At 40.5% G+C, this 18,564-nt stretch overlaps 1 protein-coding gene across 3 annotated transcripts in view; it reads right to left on the bottom strand.

The window, feature by feature from the left end:
* Nucleotides 1-18,564, bottom strand: part of SEPTIN9 (septin 9) — a 337,055-nt gene that overhangs the window by 138,437 nt on the left and 180,054 nt on the right. For all 3 annotated transcript variants that reach the window (XM_042448795.1, XM_042448797.1, XM_042448796.1), the window contains one exon: nucleotides 9,811-10,470. In XM_042448795.1, the coding sequence (XP_042304729.1) occupies nucleotides 9,811-10,470 (660 nt within the window). The remainder of the gene's footprint in view (nucleotides 1-9,810; nucleotides 10,471-18,564) is intronic.

Below are 18,564 nucleotides of genomic sequence, written 5' to 3'. Positions count from 1 at the left end.
TTTTAGACAAATGATACTATTTACAGTCGCGCGGGGGGGGGGGGGCGCGAAATGTTTTCTTCTTCCTAGGGGGGGCATGACAGAAAATAATTGAGAAGCACTGCTCTAACCCAAATTCACTTCCTGCCTTGTTGAAACTGATGGACTGTAAGATCAGAAAGCAAGTTTCACTTTAAATATACCACATTTATCATTACTAACATGAGCCATTGTTTGGCCAAGAAACTTTGGAAATACAGTATGGTAAAACTGTATGTGAAATTTACCATATACATTAATATTGCTGAGCAAAGGCAAAATGAATATTCTCCAACTAGGCATTGTATTTCACACCAATAGAAAGATTCATTTTTTCAATGGCAGAATGGAGGACATTCTGGGAGGGGGGGTCTCAGATGGAGAGGGAGGGGTAAAAGAAGCTCTCCACTCCTGTGTGATAACATGTCATTTCACAACAGCCTAGTAAGAAGAGAATAATTTCTGAATAGTTAGAACTATTTGATAATTCTATCTCCCCCTCCATAGGCTCATTAGGAAAGAAATAAAAGTGAGATTAAATGAATCAAGAAGATAAGCTTGATGAGAATTTCAAGCGTTGTTTTTTTTTAACATATGTGAACTATTTATTCATGAATCCAGAGTGTGGGCCCGGTGACCAGATGTCCACCTTTTCCAAGACATGTCTTCCATTTCAGTATTCTGTCCAGGAGGAATTTCAAAATGTCTCCATTTTGAGCATGGATAAGAAGCATGAATTTATGAGTGTTTTAGCTTTTATTTGGTTTATGTCCTCCATTTTGAGAATGACTGAGGACTATGAATTTATATTTATATGAGTGTTTTTAGGTCTTATTTTTTTGCAGGTGCCTTGTCCTCCTTTGTGGTTATGATATCTGGTCACCCTGTGAGTGGGATTCCATCTCAGATCTGCTTAAAATACACCTAGGCTGAATGCTGGCACATGCTTGTTTCCAAGACAAGCATTTTGGAAGGATGGAAAAGCATAGCACCTCTGACCTCAAATCCATATCTCGGCAGCTGTACTCTACTCTTTACTTTAGCTTCACTTAAGTTTCAAGAAGCCCAGCCACTGAACTGTCATCACTCTCTTGGTTAATCAGATGCCAGTGGGCCCACTTTTTCCATGATGGAAGGAAGCTAGGCTTATTCCCTGCACTGTGGCTAAGGTGCCAGTTGTTCTTCATTTTCCCCTTTGGATATTCCATGAATGTACAAGTCATGACATTGCTTATGTTCACTGCCTTCAAAGCAAATTAAATATCACAGAAAGTCATTGTGGAGCAGATGGAAAGGGACAGAGGGAGGGAACAGAAGCTGAGAGCCAAGCATACTTGCTTAGGAGATAACTATAGTAGCTACAAGAATCCACTTACTCATGCTGTTCTCATTATATATTCTTCCATGCTACAGACCAGCTTTCCTCAAGCTGGCGCACCCCAGACGCATTGGACTAGTTCCCATCATCTCCAAACCATTCTAGCTGTGAGTGCTTAGGGTATAACACTTACAGAGGGTACAAGCTTGGGTGTAGGTAGTACAGTGCAAGGTTAGAGAGGACTAGGACTCATCCTGTGGCATTCTGATATTTGTGAGAAAAATCAAATATAAGCTTTGTGATGAGAATGTGATGTCACTACTAGTACTTTCCATTTATAAGTATATAATGGTTTATGGTGGTGGTTTAGTCCTTACTGTATCTATGCTTCTAGGGTTCCATGAGCAGTAGGCTCTGGCACCACTGTTTTGTCACTCTATTTCCAGCTGCCCTCCATCATGACCAATTTTATCTTTTACAGTGGAGTAGCAATTCAGCAATATTTCACCAGATGATGGAATGTGTTTTCACATTTAAGTATCCCCCCCCCCCCCCCGCGCTTTTTAAAAATCATTGTGTTCTTCTTTTGTGGGGCTATAAATGTGTTGTGTTTTTAAAATGAGAATCAAATAGGAAGAAAAATAGGAATGGGAGTGATGGAAGATCCACTCTGCCCTAGGTTGCTGAAACACTGCAGATTAATGTAGTTTGACACTACTTAAACTGTCATGGCTCCATCCTGTGGAATCCTGGGTTTTATAGTTTGTTGTGGCACCAGAGCAATCTGACAGAGAAGGCTAAATATCTCACAAAACTACAAATCTCAGAATTCCACAGCATTGAGCTATGGTAGTTAAAGCAGTGTCAAACTGCATTAATTCTGCAGTGTAGTTGAAGCCCTTGTTTCTAACCTCTCCACCTCTGGAGAGCCAAAAAGAAGGATTCAGTTGCCTAAGTTATTGACTGAAGGACATTAATTCCCCCCAGCTGAAAAATGAAGAGTAACCCAAAAAATTGGGAGGGGAGCTTTATCAATTCATGCTCATCAAGGAAGTGTTATGAGCAGAGTGCTGATCAATATGCACTCTTTGCTAATAGTAGGCCCTTAGCACCCAGCTATAAATTACAATACATACATAATTTAGGGGAAAGATAAAGTACAGGATACAAGTGTAAAAAGTTTAGAAAGTTTAGAAAGAGTCAAATATGCCACAGACGTTATGGACAATGCTCTAAAATTATTTAGATTTGTTCATTTGTTTCTACTCTCAGCCACACTAGGACAGTGCTGAAAACAGGCACCAGTAGTTTAAGACCAGATTGTACATTAATAAGGGTTTTCTTCACTTCTTTGTCCCTGCATGCTTCTGTGTAACCTGAGACTTTAATACAAAGCAATGTTGTAGTATAATTACAATCAGCAACAACTCCTTCCATTACCCCATTTTATGATAAAAATAATCAAAGGACAAATGATGTGGCATTCTCCAAAAAATAAAGACAAGTGCATCATTTGGAGCCAAGCGGGAGATCCCCATAGGCTATGACTGTCTTGGATCCTTTCTGAAGAATTCTTGAAATCAACTACCATTTCAGAGGATACCCCTGATTTACTTTGCTAAACTTTACCCATGAAATTATAGTAGTCAACTTTCAAAAGACCCAAGAGACCAAAGGGATGTCCCTGCCCCATGGTACAGAAGGAGATGTCAGTGAAAACAATGAAGTGGGAGAAAGAAGCAGTTGAAAAGTGAATTGATAATCAGGTAGCTTTACAAAAACCAACGCAGCACTGCTACGTCTTTTTCTGGGCAATGCATTTGAGCAGAGAGGAACAGATACTGTAGATGGATGCAAGGAGAACCTATCGTGTCTATTTGCCTCTGATTCCTCTGCTCTTGTACGAAACGCAGGGCTTCTGTGGAACTAAAAGCCCCCTTTGTATTAATCTCACTGAATGTTGCCGTCTCATGCTTTAAATCTCCTGCCAGACAGCTGCTGTCATTGTTTAAGCCTTACCCTCAGCAGCTGACCTGGGACACCGGAGCCCCCTCTAAATTACCCTCATCCCACTTCCAGGCAGCTGCTTGCTGCACCATGACTTCTGTCTCTAGACTCCAGTGAAGAACTCTGTCCCACATGATGCTGAGCTCAGCAATCTTGGGAACTCATGTCATGCTAAGCTGAGTGTTTAGCAAGATGGGTCACATTGCCTCTCCATGCAGTTTGTTTGAGTGCAAACAGGGATAAGCCAAATGTTCTTTTATTTCACTTTTTGCCATCTGCATCTATTTTCTGTTTTTGCTCCTGCTCCTGGTGATCTTTTTGTTTGAGGTCCATTTTTTCTTTTCCATGTCTTTTCTCTTAAGAATCATCTGGACTAACTAGGGCAAAGGTATTAGATCTGATGACAACATGTTGGTACACAGTGGCTATATAATAAATGTCACTAGAACCAAATGAAAGCCATCTCTACACAAAACTTTCCCATTTTGGTAAAATGGGGAATCCTTGCCAATCAGAAACAATTTCTTAGTAACTTTTACATTGGCTCTTATGAGACCATCGAAAGGGAGTAATTCTGGTACTGATAAGATGGCACTCATATCATCATACCCAATTTTAAAGTCACTATTTTAATACTGGTGTTAAAGTAATAATGACTGTCTAACAGACTGTTTTGTTTCCTACCAAGAATCTTAGATTTTAGACAATTCAAGGGAAGATTTAATAGCCTTTCTTGGTCTGTTTTCACAACTAGCAGCCTTTCAGATCTCAATTCCTACCTGGTATTTATATAGAACCCACTGGAGAGATGCTAATATTTCATTCAATTAGCTTACCAGTAGAGGCACAGTAGCTATATTTCCAAAACTCTGCCCAAAGTTGGAGACATGTTGGAAATGATGTTCCTTCCAAAAATCTCTTTAAGATTTTTCTTTGCTAAACAAGGCAGGAGGAAAAGAGTGAGAAGAAAGCAGCTTTTATACTGATGGTCAGGTCAGAACTTTCTAAGAAGATTTATTTACTGAAATTGGCTCTCAGCAGGCCTGTCTTTGAAATCACAGATCAGGATGGAAGGAAGCTTGGACAAGGCCTTGTTTTTATTTCCCACACAACCTGGATTTCAAGAAAGAAGATGCCTCCTCAGTTGTATACAATGGAACACAGTTCTTCTATAATGTGATTTGGCAAGGGCAGTTCTGTGGTTATCACACAGAAGACTTGAAGATTTAAGAGAAACACTCCCTTCCTGTCCCACAGCACGAGTGATGTGAAAAGGTCCAGCTAAGGAAGTTCAAGAACATTAGGGGGGGCTCTAAACATAGTAGATGGTGGTAAGAAGTGGTTCCCCATGCCTCATGTGTTGCTAAAGCAAAACAGTCCTAGCCAAGTATGTTCCCAATAAAAAATAGAAAGATTAGAAACGTGCACTTAGCATGGTTCTCAGTTCTTCTGACATACCTCAAGAGAGTAGAGGTTGAGCCTCCCTTATCCTAAATGCTTGGGACCAGCAATGTTTTGGATTTCAGATTTTTTATTTTATTTTAGAATACCTATTTTGCATATATGTACATAATGAGATATCTTGGAGATGTGACTTAGGTCTAAACACAAAATTAATTTATGTTTCATATACATCTCATGGTGATGCAGTGGCTCAGGGGTTAAGTCACTGACTCTGTTGATTGGAAGATTGGCAAATTGGCAGTTCGGGGCCCAATCGCTGCATGATGGGGTGAGCTCCCATCACTAGCCCCAGCTTCTCCCTAACAGTTTGAAAGCATGCAAATGCAAGTAGATAAATAGGTACCACTTCAGTGGGAAGGTAAACAGTGTTCTGTGTAGTCATGCTGGCCACATGACCCACAGAGCAGGCAGACAATGAAGATTTTCACACTGCATTGTTATATCGTTCCTTTATCGTCCTAAAGTGTAGTGGAATCGTCTTTACAGATAGATGATTCCAAAAGATTTTCACATGAGGCTGTTAGTGTTCTTAAATTGTTGATATATCAGAATTCAGCAATAAATGATTAAAAAACGATTTCAAAACAGTTACATTCACACACTGGACACAACAACGATTTAAGAATGATTTAGCAATGATTTAAGAACACTAACAGCTTCATGTGAAAATCTTTTGGAATCGTCTATCTGTTAAGACGATTCCACTACACTTTGGGATGATAAAGGAACGATATAACAATGCCATGTGAAAATCTTCAATGCTGCCTCTTTGGCTTAATAATGATGAGCACTGCCTCCTATCTCAGCCACTCATGAAAAACGTTTTGGTTTTTGGGGTGTTTTGGATTTTAGAATTCCAAATAAGGGAGACTCAACCTGTACCAGCAAATGAAACAACCCCCATCCCCAGGTTAACATATTGCACAGGCCCCTTGAATTCTGGGACCTTCATAGTACAAAGGGTGAAGGTAATTGGGTCAAAAGTGAGAGAAGGAATAAAAGCCCCCAACCTTCCTTGCAATGTGTAGGTGGAGAACAGCCCAGAGAAAAGCAAGAGAGAAATGGTATCAGAAGCTGTTTATCCAAAGAGCCAACAATAGGTAGGGATCATACCCTCTAATTATTAATTAACGTACAACATGTTTCATGAACTGGACAAGAAGAGGATGTGATATCAGACAAGATAACTATACCTAGCATGAGAGGGAATGAAGGCATCAGTGAGAAAGAAATAAAAAGTTCTCTGAATGTCTTGGGATGACAGCTATAATGGCCTCTTTAAATCAAATGAATATGAAAGTATGCAGAACTTTGTACCGAGGAGGGAGGAGGTGATTTAACATAGAGTGTAATTGAAAGCAAAATAGAACTAACATAAAACAGGGAAGCAAACTAAAAGGGGGCTTTAACCCATGGAAAAATTATTGCTCTCCAGTTATAGTATCCAGAGGGGAAAGAATCCTGAATTTCACTAAACAGAGAGGCTGTTTTTCATTTGATCTGTTTGTTACAGTAAAATGATTCCGCATAGCAAAGCATCAGCCAAAAAATGGTATGCTATCCAGATCACATGCACATTACAAAAAGGATTTGTATAAGTGGAACAAGCTAGATTTGAGTTTGTTGGGTAGGGTATTGATCATAAAGATGAACATATTGCCCAGATTTATGTTTCTTTTCCAAAATTTGCCTAGCATCATTAGTGACAGAATATTTGTAGAATGGAATAAAGAACTCAGCAAATTTATTTTTAATTTATTTTTTTTTAATTTATGTTTTCCTACCTCTCCTGGCGGATTGAAGCAGGATTACAGTCAAATTATACAGTTCAACAACAATAATTCTAGTAACAGTATTTAAAATCACAGTATAAAAACCATAAACTATCTAAAAACAGTTAATACAATATAAAAATTCATTAACATCCTGAGGTATACTCCTATTTGAGAGATAGAATTTTTCATCAGATCTATAAAAGATCAGGAGGGTATGCTTGCCGGAAGAGTGAAGTTTTCAGCGCCTTCTTAAAGGCATCCAAGGTAGAAGTGAGTTGGAGCTCTTCCGGAAGGTTATTCCAAAGTGTAGGGGCCATTGCCGAATATGCTCTTTGGGGAGTAGTTGTTAATCTCACTTTAGGATGATCAAGTAAGTTCTTCCCATTTGTTCTGAGAGTGCGGGGCAGATTATGTCGGGAGAGGTGTTCCCTCAAGTAACTCGGGCCCAAGCCATGTAGGGCTTTAAAGGTAATGACCAACACTTTGTATTGGGCCCGGAAGCTGATTGGCAGCCAGTGTAAAGATTTTAGTACAGGTGTTATGTGGTCTGACCTTCAGGTCCCAGTGACCACTCTGGCTGCTGGGTTTTGGACTAGTTGAAGCTTCTGAACTTGGTACAAAGGTAGCCCCATGTAGAGCGTGTTACAGAAATCTAAGTCAGAGATTACCAGTGCGTGTACTACAGTTTCAAGGTCCTTTCTGTCCAGGTAGGGACACAGTTGGCGTATCAGCCGAAGCTGGTACCAAGCACTCCTGGCCATCGCATCTACTTGAGATGATAACTATAGAGATGAATCCAGGAGTACTCCTTTAGGGGAAGTGTGACCCCATCTAGGACTGGATGACAAATCTCCATGCCTGGACTTGGGGTACCTATCACAAGTACCTGTGTTTTCTCTAGATTCAGCCTGAGTTTGTTTTCCCTCATCCAGCCCATTACTGATCTCAGGCAGGCATCTAGAGGAGAGGTGCCTTCCTTAGTCACTGTATCAGTCGGAGACATGGAGAGGTAGAGCTGGGTGTCATCAGCGTACTGATAACACCGTGTTCCATGATTCCGAATGATCTGTCCCAGCGGCTTCATGTAAATGTTAAATAGCATGGGGGACAGGATGGTGCCCTGAGGTACGCCAGATGTCAGATCTCTTTTATGAGAGCAGCTGTCCCCCAGCCTCACCATCTGGAACCTTCCCAAGAGGTAGGATCAGGGGGAGGGAGGAAAAGACAAGGATTAAATGTGAGTTGCTAAAGAAGGAAAGAGACAAGGGAGGATGTGCATTACCAGACCTAAAATTATATTATTGGGCTTGTGCATTAATGTGGATACAAGATTGGATTAAATTGGAAAATTTAAATCTACTGAATATAGAATCCTAAAATATAAGATTTGGGTGGCATGCCTACATTTGGTATCACAAGGAAGCTGTTAATAGGGATTTTGAAAATCTTTATATTCGGAATTGATTATCATAAAAGGGTAAAATCAACACATAATTGAAGGAAATACAGAATGATGAAGAGTCAATGAGAGAAACAGGGAAAAAAGATTAAGAAAACATTGAAAATAACAAAATTGACTGCAAGGGTGTATAATATATATATATATATATATATATATATATATATATATATACATATATATATATATGAATAATTGCTTATTATTTGTGTTGGGAAAGCAGATAAGAAGATATAAAATACAGTGGGATCTTGTTATACGCTGGGGTTTGGTTCCAAGATCCCCCGTGGATAACAAAATTCATGGATGCTCTTTCCCATTAAATATAATGTAAGAGCATAATGGTGTCCCTTATAAAAAATGGAAAATCAAGGTTTGATATTTGAAATTTATACTTTTTTTTTACAGATGCTTGAATCTGTGAATAAAAAATCTGTGCATAAGACCAGCCAACTGTAGAGAAAATGTAAATAGAAGGTGCATTTTCCTAAAAGTTGTTGAGCACAAACGTTATTTTATTTATGTGTTTTTCATATTAATAAAGAATACTAATTAAAAAACAATCTAGTTGGCTGAATTCTTTCCTCAGTGAGAAGTTCCTAGTACTCTATTTTTTTTTATTAAGTACATCTCCAAGTCCCCCTTATTAAAAGCTTAATATAAGGAACAATCTAAATGCAGAGGTGATAATGTTCTCAACTGCAAAACTTTACCAGCATTACCTTCCAAGTTTCACCTCTGTACCAAATCATCAAAAACTCTGAAGTGAGTTATTCGCAATAGGATGTAGGTACTATACACAGAGTCCTCCATTGTCAAAATGCAAAAATCTAATGTATGCCACAGCTTACTGTAATTGTTTTCAGATCAAATGAGTGCAGTACAGGTAGAGTATCTCTTACCCAAAATGCTTGGGACCAGAAGTGTTTTGGATTTTGGATTATTATTTTTTTATTTTTGAATACCTATATTTGAATATATGTACATAATGAAATATCTTGGAGATGGGGCCCAAGTCTAAGGATAAAATTCATTTATGTTTCATATACAACTTATACACATAGCCTAAAGGTAATTTTGTATAATATTTTTAAATATTTTTATGCATGAAGCAAAGTTAGTGTACAATGAACCATAAGAAAGCAAAAGCAAAAAAAGTTTTTGGTTCTGAAGTATTTTGGAATTCCAGATAGGGAGAGTCACCCTGTACCTCTACTGAGTTAATGTTATGAAATAATGAATTTACATGGTCCAAAACACACTGCAGAAATAATCCAGTTTAACTGCCCTGGTTCAGTGCTAGGGAATCTTGGAAATAGTAGTTTATTGTGGCACCAGAGCTTGCAGATAGAAAAGACTAAATGTCTCACAAAACTACAGTTCCCAGAATTCCCTAGCATTGAGTCAGGGCAGTTAAAGCAGTTTCAAACTGGATTACTTCTGCAATATGTTTTGGATCAGTGACGCTACAAATGAACCAAGAGAGAGATTCAGTGCTATGCATAAGGTCTTGTCTACAAAATCCCCAATGTATCTGAACACTAGTTAGTTGTGGAATTCATACACAGATGGTTTGTAGTCAATTCATTTAAGACATAGATATAAGTTGACCTGTGTGAAAGCAGCCATGGGCAAACATATAAATTCTATAATTTCAAAAGAGTGATAATAATAATCTAGATGAGTAGCGGAACAGCTATTAAAAGATACAAGTACATTTATCCACAAATAAAGATGCACAGTTTTTCAAAATCTATTATTCCACTTACCTTCTTGACTTTTGGGTATAGCCTCAGTCACTCCTACTGCCTGTACTTTTGGTTCTGGTGGCAGGTGCTGGTTGGCTGAGAAAGGCTCCGCATTTTCAATATGCTTGGCAGGGTGTACTGGGACCTCTGTAGACTTTGTTACCTGGATTTCCACACGTTTGGTAGCAACATCAGGCATAGGTGGACTACTGGCTTCAACTCTACGCTGTGTTGGCTCTGGAATCTTTGTGGGAACATCCATTCTGCGAAGCGCTTGGTCCTGAGGTTTACCTATACTGATCTCAGTCCTTCTGGGAGCAGTCTCTGGAGGCTTGTGCCCCAACACATCTCCTCTCTTTAGGCCAAATCTTGAGGCTCCTGCAGTGGAATTCTCCACTTGCTTTGATGAGATATCAATGGAGATCTCTGTTCTTCTGGACACTGTTTCAGGATGTTTTGGCCCAGAGAGCTCAACTCTTCTCAGAGAGGACTTGGGAGACCTTTGTGCAGGAGGCTCCACATGTCTGGAAGGACTCTCTGAATTCCTGGCCCCAAGATCCTGGAACTTCTGTGTGGAGCTGGATACTGTAGATCGAACAAGTGTGTTGGGTGTCCGTCTTTGTGGAGTGGAAGAATTTGGTGGCTGGTCTACCTCTTCAACCTCAAAGGATCTTTTCAGAGCTGAAAGATATAAATATAAACAACTTTTGAAAAATACAATCAAGGCTATGAGGTTAGCAGTCTTTAGAGACACAAGCAACTTCAGTTTCCTAAACCTGTCAATTATTCAGCAAAGTCACATTCTATTGTATGATGCCTCCTAAACCTCCTCTCTCTAATCACTGAAATCATATCTTGAGCATGGAATTACCTGGAGGCTTGTCCCTATTGTGCTGAGCCTTGAGGAAGCTACAGAAGGAGCTAAACATCTCACCAAATGTCTCCAAAGAAAACCAGCAGAGTCTATGCCCAGCTGGAGGCTCCAAAGGTGGCCATGAGCTCTCATTGGGTTCAAAAATGAGCAAGTGTCTGGGCTGAGATGAGACAATTTGTTGGAGTCTTTATTAGTTAAACTTATTTGAGTTTAAAATTGGCCCTTCTCCACTGATTCAATTAACATAGGTCCCTGAGAGTCAAACTGCACAACACTGGTCAGATTTGTCCTCAAGTTTGTAGTTAGTTGAATTCTAGCTTGTTACTGTGTCAATAAAAACTGAAATTAAAAGCCTTTCTTTGTTACTGGCTTATAAACCATTTTGAACATGGCTTGCCATTAAATCTGGAACCAGAACTGTAGCTTATATTTGGCTTGTTTCTCTAGCTATCTGCCTAAAACAGGTGCTGAGAAAGAGGCTGGAAAAGAAAAGACCAAATATGGGACAAACAAACTGTGTTTGGTTCAGTCACTGACCTACAGGAAAATTAAGGTCTACCGTCTAAAGCACTGGCTGGGAGCCAGCAGGGCATAGTGGTTTGAGTGCTGGAGATCAGAGTTCAATTCCCCACTTGGCCATGTAAGCCCACTGGGAGACTTTGGGCAACTCACATGACTTCAGCCTCAGGGGAAGGAAATGGCACATTTTCTCTGAACCACTTTTGCCAAGAAAACCCTATGATAGGGTAATTTTAGGATTGCCATAAATCAGAAATGATTTGAAGGCAGCCATCATCCACAACAAAGCACTGATTACAGTTTCTATGGATGCACAATCAAACTTCAGAGCCACAAGATTTTGGCTCAGGGGTGGGCAAAGTGAAAGGATGGCTTCTCCTGAATACAACCCCCCCCATGAAGTTTTCCCACAGCCTTCGGATATCTAGCTCATGGCAAGCCACTCCAACATCACCAGAATTAGGACAGCAATGCTAAAGATATCCAGACAGAGGATACTGAATTCTCTCTTCTTAAGGATGCATGCACCATAAAACCAACCCTCAGTTATTATTTGTTTTGAATCTCTTCCTCATCTTAGAGCTGCCCAAATATGTACTTGTGTGTTAAAGCTACATGCACTTGCTTATTTACAAACACAAAGCAGCTATAAGATTAGCTGCAGGCCAGCGTTCCACATTTTTAATGTGCAAGTAGCACACATCTAACTGAGTAACCATTCCTATGTCTGTTGTGGAATACAATGGATTTACACACAGAATCATAACCACATTCAGAAATAAAGAATGCCTGTAACAGAACTTGAACACAGGAACACTTCTTATGTTCAGAGAGTGCAACTCAGCAAAACCAAAATTTGCAGAAAAAAGGATCTTTCATTATTAGATTGCAGAGCCAGCATAGCGCAGTGGTTTGAGTGCTGGACTGCAACTCTGGAGAGCAGGGTTCAATTCCCATGGGGTGACCTTGGGCAAGTCACATGCTTTCAGCTTCAGGGAAAGGCAATGGCAAACCTCCTCTGAACAAATCATGCCAAGAAAACCCTGTGATAGAGTTATCTTGGGGTTGCCATAAAGCAGAAATAACTTGAAGGCACACAACAACAACAACAACAACAAGTCAGGGCAAGACAGGTCATCTAAAGAGAGGGAGACTCAGTGTCAGGGTACCATGCAGAGCATTTTTCCATGTTTGGAGATTTGGGTAAGAGGATGAGAGAGCAGGTAAAGGTAAAGCCAGAAAGGAAGGAAGGAGCATTCTCCCCCCATCACTGCTGGGATAGATGGACAAATGGTCTGACTCAGCAGAAAAGATTCTACATGTGTCAACACAAATAACAATGCTGAGGCATCTTAGTCAATGGCCTGGAATCCAAGTAGCTTAAGCTTATATCCCTAATTGCTCATTTGAGCAAAATATATCCACAGTGCATTTAAGGAACATAATTTCACTGCACGACGAACCAAACATTTTTGCAGCAATGATGCATTTTCCCTTAAGTAGAAATCCTACCAGTAAACAACAGAAAAGAAATTAAAACTGAGGCAAGGTAGTGTTATCATTGCTTTTTACTTGCCACACGTGGCAAGTAAATTTCTGTTTGAATTCTGGGCTACTTCCTTATTGACCTATCATATCATTTTCAATATTATCTTATATTCGACAAACATCTGGAAGCCACAAGACAGAAGGAGGAAGCCTCAAAGCCACACAGTTGCAGGGTATGTAGGATAGCATCCGTTGGCACTAGCAAGACAGTTACTGTGGCATTACAATGGTGTGTTGCTGGTAACAACACTCAGCAGAGAAGCCTGGAAATGTCACAGCATGCTTGCAGAATTATACTTAACCTTCCTGGTTTGTGCATTACCACCAATTAAGATAAATGGCTGTTTACATACTGCATTTGCTAAGTAATGAGACACATTATCTTTTCATAGAGGTTAAGTGTCTGCTCAGTTAAAACTACCTCTCAGAAAACATCAGATCTTTATTGCTATCAAATGAAGACAACAGCATAGTGAGTAATGAGGGTTTCAAAAGCACTGAGCAATAAGCTAAAAAGAACCCCAGAGACAAGCGCCACAGAATTTCAGCAAATGAGGTAATGAGGCAATAGCATTGTGCATTCTTATAAACTAGGGATGAACAAACCTAGCCTTGGGAAGTTTGCAAATCAATCTCAATTATTTCTGTAAAATGTTTGAATGGGAAACTGCACTCCAATTTGATCTTGGGAGGGAGGGCATGCAGATGTGATCTGTAGTGTACTGGTGGAGTGAAAACAAAGTGGTTAGGAATTAGCTATGCTGCTTTTTTTTTTTTTTTTTAAAGGCAGGGAGAAAGAGGTTGGTCCTTAAAATGGGAAGGGAAAGAAGTTGAAAGAAGTCAGATGCAGTCGGATGCAGGGATCAGGGGAGAAACTAGTAGGTGGGGGACTCATCAGCTGTACCTAGGACAAATGAGAACCATGTGTTGTTAGTGGGAAGGGAGCTGGAACTTGGACTTGATGGAAGAAGGATAGATAAGGAAAGTAGAAGGGTCTTTGGGCAGGGAACCAACAGAGTGCATAAGAGGAAGCGGAGGCAAGACCACAGATTTCTCAAACTGATTTGGAATGACCTGACCAGTCTTTTGGCTGCAGGGCTCTGTGTCTGAATGATGGCATGGCAGAAGCCATCCAGTCCCACAGTACGTTCCAGTCCAAATGGCTCTGCTTAGCTTCTACTCAACCTGGAATTTTCTCAAAAGGTGTACATAGCCCAAAACGTCGAAGTGATGAGTTGCAAATTACTATTTACTACTAAAGGCATGTCTACATGGAACAATTACAACATTTCTCCCACCCCTTCCCCTCACTGCAACCTGTTGACACCATGCTGGATCAAAGCCCCAATTCGAACGTGGACTGTCTTGACAAGAAAAGGCTGTACTTAATCTATCCCATCCCTTTTAAAATCTGATTTACAAACCTCACCTTTTGTTCTAGATTTTGCATGAAAATCCATAGCAATGCTGGGTGACTGTTTGGGGTTACAAGGAGGTATCCGGCCATGTGATTAGATGTTGGCCACTTCATTTCTAACCTCAGAGGAAACAACTCACACCAGTGGCAGCAGTGCCAGGTAGCAAGGCAGAACACACATGTAGAGAGCTGCCCAGCATGGCTATGGAGTGCAGAGGTAATGTGGTGGAGTGGGGGTCAGAATATTTAAATTATTCTGAGCAGCCCAGATTATTCTGGCTGGTGTAGACAAGCCCTAAGTGGTTCCTTTCTTCAAAACAAAAGATACAATTGTTGTTGTTGGGTTCCTACAAGTTGCTTCTGAGTAACATATGGTGACACTAAGGTGACCGTATTACAGGATTTTCTTGTCAAGATTTCTCCACAGGGGGGTTGCCTTCCCTTCTTTGGAGGCTGAGATAGTGTGACTTTACCAAGGCCACCCAATGGGTTTCCATAGCCAAGTAGGGATTCAAAACCTGGCCACCAGAGTCATAGTCCAACACTCAAACCATACTAGCTCAAAGGTATAATTATGTTACTATTGTTACTTAATTAGGGATAATTTTAACACCTTTTGCAATGTTACTTATCTTTTAGATATTTGTGTCATTATGGGGGACGCAGTAGCTAAATGGTTAAGATGTCAATTCTGATGATCATAAGGTTGGAAGATTGGCAGTTCAAGGCTCAAGTGCCATGTGATGGGGTGAACTAGTCTCAGGTTCTGCCAACCTAGCAGTTCGAAAGCATGTAAAAGTGCAAGTAGATCAATAGAATCCTGGGATTTATAGTTAGCAAAGGCCTTTAATCTTCTCTGCCAAAAGTCCTGGTGCCTCACAAAACTACAGATCCCAGGATTTTGGAGCCATAGCAGTTAAAATGGTATCAAACTGCATTATTTCTACAGTATAGATGCACCGATAGAAAGATAAGAGAAAAGTAATGGGAGGCACTGACATCTAGGCCTTAGATGTGTTATGTGATTTCAAAAAGAGAGGAGTATGGAGCTCTCACATCCTGCTGACAACACAACTTGCTTTTTCTGATGAAGACAATTTGGGCTGAGCAGTTTCCTTCGGATCTGTCATCTTTAGGTTTCAGCTGGCTTTATTCATGATGTCCTACCATGTTTTCCTAAACCACTTGTTCTTGCACTGTTGGCATTTGCAGCCAGACCTTTCCTAAACCCATAGGCCCAAGGAGAACAATTCCCACAGAGCTTGACGTACTTCACCCTGCATTCCTCTTTGGAGCAATCAAATCTACCCCTCGTCAAGCAACCACAATTTCCATGAAGAAAAATGTACATTGGTCAGGGGGAGATGCCTCCAAGCCTCTGGCTCATCACAGAAAGTGGAGGGCACCTGTGGACACTGAATAAGCCTGTGGACAAAACAATTTTAGGACAGACATTCTGGGAGAGACTTTGCCTGACCCCTCCCAGGACAGAAGAAGGAGAGTAGAAAATGGGATGTATATTTTTTTGACAGTCAGCAGAGGAAAATACTTTTGACAAGCCTCTTCTCCCACCAGCCATAAAACCTAAGGGAAGCAAAGATTATCCTGGTTCAGGGCTGCTTTGGCCCGTTGACCAAATTTTCTCTTCCTCCAGTTTCCACTTGCATTGCTAAGCAGAAGGCTTGTCTTTCCGCTTCTTTTTCTGACCCAGCCCTCCCTTATTCCAGCTAATAGGGGTTCAGTTGAAAAGAAAAGAATGAACACTACAACACAATCAGGAAATATCACATGAGGAAGAGGGTGCTTTTTAAAAAAAACGGTGTCTCCAGGGCTAATAAAAGGGAAGTATCCCCCACTTGAGCATAAAAACCCACTAGGTAACCTTGAGTAAGTCACACTCTCTCAACCTCAGAAGATGGCAATGGAAACTGCCTCTGAAGAAACTTCCCAACAAAACCCTATGATAGGTTCGTGTTAGGATCACCATAAGTCAAAAATGATTTGGAGGCACACAACAATAACAACAACAAAAGGCTGGATAACCAGTGTGGTGTAGTGGTTTGAGTGTTGGACTGTGACTCTGGAGACCAGGGTTTGATTCCCAGCTTGGTCATGAAAATGCTTTCAGCCTCAGAGAAGGACAATGGCAAACTTCCTCTCAAGAAACTTGCCAAGAAAACCCCATGATAGCTTTGCCTTCATAAGTCGGAAATGGCTTGAAGGCACACAACAACAACAACAACAACAACAACAACAACAGAGACTTTTTCACTGGATGTTGGGGCCCTGGGGTTCTAAACAGAGCCAGCCCAAGTACTAGGCCACCCTTCATATCCAGCCAAGGTTCTCTCTTGCCCTGTTGCAGAACCCTACTAAAGTTGTGTGGTTTGTTCTCAAATCCCCAGTCACTAAAGTCATAAGCTTTCAGACTTGCTTTTCAAATTGATAACAACTAGGCATGATCACCGAAGCATGATCAGTGGGCAGATTTCCCAAATTTAGACAGTTTTATAACAGCTGCATGGTCGAAGGCAAGATCTGATTGGAAGAGCAATCAAAGGGAATAGGGTTGAAAGACATAGCTGTGTTTGTTTCAACATTAAAATATATACTGCTAGCACTTTTTTGAGATTGAAAAATAAATTTCTGTTATAAGTTTTTGTGGACTCCACTTTAGTGCCTCATGCACTACTTGACTTAGGGCCGGAACAGACCAGCAAAAAAAGCTGGTTTCCTGGCAGCTTGGGGGCATGGCCTATGCATGACACATACCCTCAAGTCAGCAGGAAACTGCCATGAAGCTCCCTGGTAGTTTACATGGTAGCAGATTTTTGGCACTCTGGCGGCACAGCATTTAGACTGCAGGAGTGCTGAAAAGCCACGCCAATGGCGGAAAGGATGCCTTTTTTCCAGTGCAAAAAGGAGCGGTATTTTGCCACTTCTTTTTGTGCTGGAAAAATGCTGGATTGGGGCTGCAGTGTGTGGTTGCCATGGCTCCAATCTGGCGATCAAAGGGGCAGTGTCGAGCCAGCCATTTAGGGCTCTCTGTTTTGGTCCTTTAGTCATCTGGACCTGTAGGGCTAAGAGGGAGAACAGTGGATGCCAACTGCACTTGCAAAAAATGGACCCCTGCAGCGTGTTTTTGAGGCCATTTTGCTGCATCTCAAAATGTTTCGGGGGATGTCACTGAGTTCTGAACACAGATGATCCCCTGTTCTCACCAGATCAAAAGTACAAAATTTGGGGTTGCTGGGTCCAAAATCAAAAATGTGTGCAACCTAGGAATTTGTACCTGCTCCCTCCACATTGGCTCTGATTATTTCCATTACTGCCAATGAATGGATATTATAGTTCAGTATGTAGAGCTGTCAGTTTAAGTATAAACCCTGTCTTTTTTGAAAAAAGTAATCCTCAGAACGTTTTAGGAATAAATAATCTAATTTCTGAAAGCATTCCAAAATCTACTGAATAACTTTCACCACCAGCTTGGAGTAAGTTATTTCCCTCCTTCTGCCATGTGCCTATTTATAATAGAATCAAAACAAAATTGCTTCCTCAAAATTATGAGCTTAAATTGGTCAGGAGTGTCAACTAATGACCTCTGCAAGCTTGGTATGCAGAAGAATAGACATGAACAACCATTAGTAATACCTACTTCAAATTGCCTGTACCTCATACCTCTTGAAAAATCTACACTTTGTTCTGCCTTCTTGTAATTCAGAGTTAGATTCTGTCCCCTTTCCCCCATTCCAAACCATGGCCAAATTTCATTCATAACCAGTTTCATCTGGAATGAGCAGCCATCTAGATGTTGTTGGTTTGGAATTTGTTGGAATGAATATAGAAATGGAGCTTCAGAAAGAAAAATGGATTATAAGGTCAGGGACACTGAGATGTATTAAATGAAAAATGTTACTGGAGTATTTTTTATAACCAATACTGAATTATTTTTATTTATGTTACAGTTCAGGATAATTGATTATAAATCATTTTTGTTTTTCAAAAATGAACCCAGTCCAAAAGGAGATTTCAATTCTCCATTGTATCTGCACTAGTAGATTGCTATCTTTGGAAGGTCATGCTGAAATAAAATTTGTCTTAAAGGTGCTGCTAGCTGCTGTCTCTCTCTCCCCCAAACACCCCATTTTACTTTTTACAGTTTAGCACAGTCAAGTTGAAATTCAAACTTTGCTGGACAGTACTTAATCCACAAGCTATCAAACACATGCTATTGTGTACGTCCCAATCATTTCCAACTTGTGGGCTTTTCATGGCAAGATTTGTTCAGATGAAGTTTGTCATTGTTTGAATCTGAGAGAGTGAGACTTGCCCAAGGTCACTTGGGTCCTGGTTGCATGGACCCAATAAAACATCCTCCCCCACATGCCATGGTGACAAGTCCAGATGACACACAGAC

Source organism: Sceloporus undulatus, chromosome 2 (genome assembly GCF_019175285.1).
Source record: "Sceloporus undulatus isolate JIND9_A2432 ecotype Alabama chromosome 2, SceUnd_v1.1, whole genome shotgun sequence".
Lineage (NCBI taxonomy): Eukaryota > Metazoa > Chordata > Lepidosauria > Squamata > Phrynosomatidae > Sceloporus > Sceloporus undulatus.
Note: the sequence above shows the minus strand (reverse complement) of the source record. Positions and strands in the feature narration are given on the sequence as shown.